General features: G+C 47.6%; 1 protein-coding gene across 1 annotated transcript in view; it reads left to right on the top strand.

Moving 5' to 3' along the window:
- The first annotated feature begins 3222 nt into the window (after positions 1–3222).
- LOC107690634 (gastrula zinc finger protein XlCGF52.1-like) overlaps positions 3223–5991 on the top strand; it is a 7125-nt gene continuing 4356 nt past the window's right edge. The window contains exons 1-2 of the mRNA XM_016489014.1: positions 3223–3361; positions 3482–3750. Coding sequence (XP_016344500.1) covers positions 3223–3361; positions 3482–3750 — 408 coding nt within the window. The remainder of the gene's footprint in view (positions 3362–3481; positions 3751–5991) is intronic.

Genomic DNA, 5991 nt, shown 5'->3' with positions numbered 1-5991 from the left:
AACATAACTTACGAAAAGTAACCCGCCAAATTGGCTAGTGATTTGACAGCGTTACCCGCCACAGCTGATTTTTACCCACATTTGGAGGGTGTTAATTTCAAACCCTGATTATGACTAAGTAGTATTAAATTGTGAAGAAATTACAGATCCATCTTTGAAATTTGATTGGTTGATAACTTTTGACAACGTTTAATTCAGGTGCGAAAAGAATGAATATCTAGCGCAAGAGCACAGAGAGATTTGAGAGTGCACAGGACACAGTTTGAGTGAGAGGAGAGACACTTTTTAAGTGCGTGCACTCTCTCCGGGCGAGAGCAGCGTGTATCTGAGCGCGCGTCCGGTTTTGTGTGAGAGCAAAGGAAATCCACGCGCGAGCGGAGAGATTCGCGCTCGCGCATTGTATTAATGTGCTTTCGCGCTACAATAATGCGCTCTCGACATTTGTCAGTAAAATAACGCCATAGTCTATGGCAACTAGTGATAGAGAAACGGAGCTTTTCGAAACTCAGAGTGAGCCAAAGCTTCACAAAGTGATTCAGAGTGTTGGAATCAGCGCACGCTGTCGACTACTGCTGTTCAGAACAGAGTAAATGCAACGAGAACAACAAACACAAACATGTTTAATTACAACTTTTACAAACCAACTGCCAATGTTTTCATGAAAGTGGAATATATTAAATATAACCTACAAATCAATCAATACTAAATATACATCTTAATACAAATGTGAACCTTGTATATAATTTGTGTCCTTTTATTCATTTGAATGTTAGTTTTTTTTTGTTTTGTCATCAGGCCATTTAAGGTCATTAACTCTGACTCTTACTACTGAACTAGGGATCTGATTGAGACACGCACAGAGATTTAGTTTGCATTTATTTTTCTTTCTGTTTATTATTCTCATCTTCAACACACGGATAAACTCAACTGAAATCCACGTGACACACTATTATAAAGATGGTGTTTATTAAAGAGGAGAGTGAAGACATGAAGATTGAAGAAGCATTCAGAATGAAACATGAAGATACTGAGACACAAACAGGTTAGTTTTCATTCTTAAAGCTAAACTCATTTGATCCTTATTAAAATGTGCAGCACCTCAGAATACAGAAAAATCTAGGGATAAGAGGTTTTTGGCTGTTGTTATTCTGGCTTGTCAATTTAATACAAGAACAAACTTGTACATATTTGATATTTTTAAGAAACTATTTTTCTTTTAAGAAAACTTAGAGAGATGTGCAGTCTTGTCAGGTTGTGAATAAATATATGTCATATCGCCCGTGCTTTTCTGGGTGCAGTCGATATATGGCTCCTCTTGACGGCCACGATCGCTGTGTCACGTGTCTGGGCTTTCAGCACACTGAGGCTGCGTTCGTGGATGGTTCATATTCTCATTGTGGGGACATGACCATCTTTGCGTTAAGATCGAGGCTCGATTACCTTAAATAGTATAGAGTCCCCTCTGCCACAACCCAATCTAGTTCCTAGACAGCCTCCTCGGGCCGCACCCCCATCACAAGCACCGCAGCTTCCGGTTGAGCTTGCTGGGCCCTCTCACCGGGATCCCAGCATCTCATTCGGGGCTCATTCGGATGAGCAAATGTCGATCGCCGCATCACAAGGCGGGCTTGAGTCCTCGGGAGATGAGGATTCGGCTGCGTTGCCTCCCTCTGGGCCGCAAGCGTTGGCCACACCCCAATCTAGTTCCTTTTCCAAGCGTAAGAGGGCTACTTTGGCTGGTGGCCAGGGTGATCTGAGGGTTACGGTGTGGGCTTCCCTGACGAGACAGCCTCTTCGGGCTGCACCCCCCTCACAAATACCGCAGCCTGTGGAGCCTCCGGTTGAGCTTGTTGGGCCCTCTCACCAGGATCCCAGCATCTCATTCGGGGCTCAGGAGGATGACCGAATGTCGATCGCCGCATCACAAGGCAGGCTTGAGTCCTCGGGAGATGAGGATTCGGCTGCGTTGCCTCTGTCTGGGAGGCCAGCGTTGCCCGAGTCTGATCCCGAGCTGACGGCCATGCTTTCCCGGGCAGCTGAGAGCATCGGGCTCGAGTGGAGTCCTCCACCCTGTCCCGAACGCTCGAGGCTGGACGATTAGTTCCTGGGGGCTGCACGTGCTGATCGCCAGCGCCCCCCTCCGGTTCCTTTCTTCCCGGAGGTGCATTAGGAAGTTACCAGTTCGTGGAAGGCACCTTTAACTTCCCGAAACCGTTCTGGTGCTACCTCCGCCTTCACTGCCCTCGATGGTGGGGCGGCCAAAGAGTATGCGGGGATGCCCCCAGTGGAGCGCTCGGTTGTGCTGCAATTGTGTCCTCAGAGCGCCTCCACCTGGCGTGGTGGTCCCAAGCTCCCGTCCAAAGCCTGTAAGTTCTCATCCACGCTTGTGGCCAAGGCTTACAGAGCTGCGGGTCAGGCCGCTTCTGCCCTGCACGCCATGGCCACCCTCCAGGTCTACCAGGCCAAGGTGCTCAAAGAGCTGCACGAGGGCAGTGCTGACCCGGAAGTCTTGCAGGAGGCGCGCACTGCTACCGATCTCGCCCTCCGGGTGACGAAGGTCACAACGCGCTCCTTGGGTCAGGTGATGTCCACTTTGGTTGTCCAGGAGCACCACCTATGGCTGAACCTGGCAGACATGAGGGAGTCTGATCGGACTCAACTCCCCGTTCTCTCAAGCTGGCCTCTTCAGCGACGTGGTTGAGAGTTTTGCCCAGCAATTCTCTGCCGCCCAGAAGTAGTCTGAGGCCATAAAATATATTCTGCCCCAGCGGCCCGCTGCTGCCTCCACACTGCCGCCGGCTCAGCCACCTCAGCCTGCTCGTCACCGAGGGCGCCCCCCTGCGGTCTCCTCCACTCCCGCTCAGCCACAGCAGCAGCCTCCACCCCGGCCGCAGCGAGGAGATGGCCACAGAAGGGCGGCGCTGCCTGTCTCTGCCCCTAAACCTGTCAAGTGTCAGGCCAAGCGGTGTTCCTGAGATGGGTGATCCGGATATGGGGAAGTCAGCTCTTCAGGTGATGGTAGCAGGACCACTCCTTCCCCCGGAAGAGGGCCGGGGGAGAATCCTTTGTTTTCAGCCTGTAGTTCCTTTGACCCCGCTGGTTCGGTTTCTGGGAGCCTAGCTACAGCTCTCCAGTCCGTCCCGCTGGCTCATCCGAATGATCAGGCTCGGCTACGTGATTCAATTCGCCAGGCGTCCCCCCAGGTTTCGGGGTATTCGCGCTATGATAGTGGGCAAGGATGCTCCTATCATGCACACGGAGGTCGCGACTCTGCTGTCAAAGTGCGAGATAGAGCCGGTCCCTCCAGCCAACATGAAGTCCGGCTTCTACAGCCCCTACTTCATAGTACCCAAGAAAACAGGTGGGTTACGGCCAATCCTAGACTTTCGTGCCTTGAATCGAGCTCTTCACAGACCTCCGTTCAAGATGTGAACGCCCAAACGCATTTTCGAATGCATTCGTCCGATGGATTGGTTTGCAGCGATCGACCTGAAGGACGCATACTTTCATGTCTCCATTCTTCCTCGACACAGACCGTTTCTTCGGTTTGCTTTCGAGGGGCAGGCATATCAGTACAAAGTTCTCCCATTTGGGTTGGCCCTGTCTCCCCGCGTCTTTACGAAGGTCGCGGAGCGAGGCCTGGCTCCTCTCAGGGAACAAGGTGTCCGTATCCTCAGCTACCTCGATGACTGGCTGATTCTAGCTTACTCTCGAGTGCAGTTGTGCGAGCACAGGGATCTGGTGGCAAAAGTGCTTCTGTATTTTTTTCATATTTATATAATTTAATATAGTTCACTTAATGTATGTCACACAAAGAGTACAGATTTTCTGCAGATATCAACATAACACATTTAATAATCATTTTATACAAGTTCAGTAAAGCAATAAGTGACTTACATTTTAGAGGTAATGCTTGTTTTTGCTCAATTTTGTCAACAAAAATAATTCCAAACAAAGATCACACAGCACTATTTTGCGTCTCTGAGCAATGGACCTTGTTTACTTATTGAATGAATCAGCTTTTTGAACGAATCGGTTGATAAAATAATTCAGTGATTCACTCGTTAACACAGTCAAATGCTTTGTTCCTGAATGAATCAGCCGTTTGAACGAATCTGTTGAATCTGTCTCTGAGCAATGGACGTTGTTTACTTATTGAATGAATCAGCTTTTTGAACGAATCGGTTGATAAAAATAATTCAGTGATTCACTCGTTAACGCAGTCAAATGCTTTGTTCCTGAATGAATCAGCCGTTTGAGCGAATCTTTTTAAATTATTTCAAATATCAGTATTCAACGTTTTATGTTAAAAACAAAACACTAGGCCTATTTATGCATCTGAAACTGCAGTTTAAATGCATCTATGTGAGATACATAAACTGTGTAAATACATCTAAATGCTATTTTAGATGCAGATTCTTGAAATGTTTTCTTGTGTTGGAATGAAAGACACTAATGTCCTGATGAAGTGCTTCTTATTCTTACCCAAAAATACAAAATGGAAGAAAGAGTTAAAACTGAACAAAATATTGCTACTCAAGCTGTGTATGAACAATTTTTATATATTTATTTGCTTCTTTTCCATTTTGCATTTACTTGTACTTTTACTTTCAATATGGCTTATCAGGCTCAAGCCCTGCCATGCCCCCTAGGGGTGAGAGCTCACTCAACTAGGAGTGTGGCTTCCTCCTGGGCGCTGGCACATGGGGCCTCGCTAACAGACATCTGTAGAGCTGCGGGCTGGGCGACACCTAACACATTTGCAAGATTTTATAATCTCCATGTAGAGCCCGTGTCCTCCCATATGTTTGCTGCTTCGGGCCAGTAAACAGGACCTGCTCGGTGTCAATTCGCTTACTGCGCCATTCCACTCCACGGACTGGATGCGTGCGCTATTCTCCTCAGGTGAGTTCCACAGTTCAGAACCCTGGGTTCCTCCAGCACTATTGGTGTCGAGCACTTGCGTGCATGCCCTGTCGGTCAGCCCCTGTGTTAGACTAGGTGCCTCCATGTGTTGTGATTCCCCTCTTGGGCAATCCCACGTGTATTTCCACAGTAAGTCTCTCTCGGCAGCATGTGTCTTTCCCTTGGCAAGCCACCCTTGCCATCTCTGATGTTAAAACATATCCACCCTGCGGGCTGAATACTTCAGAGATTCATATGTATCACCGCTACGCTGATTGATATGTGCTTTGTGCTTTGTAAGACCTCTTACGAGCAGGCAGCCTGTTAGCATACCTCCTGCTGGAATATGCTACCTAGTGTATTCTGTGTTAGGTATAGCCCTTCACTCGTGCTGGCCTCACGACAGGGTGCTATCACTTACGCAGGTCACTGGAAGACAGCCATTGTGGCGTTTTGGAAAGGACCCCATTCGTCAGTCTGTTCTGACGTAACGTCGAACGTGACTGACTGAAAGGGAACGTCTAGGGTTACGTATGTAACCCTCGTTCCCTGAAGGAGGGAATGGAGATGTTACGTCCCTTTGCCACAATTGCTGTTCCGCTGAACGGCTGGGTTACATGGCTCGGCTCCTCAGCGAAGACTTGAATGCGAGTTGCTCGCGTTGCTCTTTATATACCCACACAGTGGGGCAAAGCTTGCGATGCAAATTTCGCATCTCGATCTGTTACCACTCGAAGGTGATTGGGCTCTCGGGTGAGACCCTATTCGGCACTCTGTTCTGACGTAACATCTCCGTTCCGTCCTTCAGGGAACGAGGGTTACATACGTAACCTAGATGTTTTTTTATATGCATTTTTAGAATTTATGTGCATCTTGACGTTTTCATCCAGCATTTTTTATGCATTATCCCAAAATGTGCATAAAAATAGGTGGATGGAAACAGGTAGTGATACTTACCTTCATTAATAATAGGATACTTGGTAATAAGATGCCATTGAAGGATATGTTTCAAATATACAATCTTTATGTTGTTTCTACATTAATTTGGAGATTCAGTGTGAAATTATGATAATATAATTAATTGCA

Source organism: Sinocyclocheilus anshuiensis, unplaced genomic scaffold (genome assembly GCF_001515605.1).
Source record: "Sinocyclocheilus anshuiensis isolate Anshui unplaced genomic scaffold, SAMN03320099.WGS_v1.1 scaffold3310, whole genome shotgun sequence".
In the NCBI taxonomy this organism is placed as follows: Eukaryota; Metazoa; Chordata; class Actinopteri; order Cypriniformes; family Cyprinidae; genus Sinocyclocheilus; species Sinocyclocheilus anshuiensis.
The sequence above is the reverse complement of the archived record's forward strand: the minus strand, read 5'-3'. Positions and strand labels throughout refer to the sequence as shown.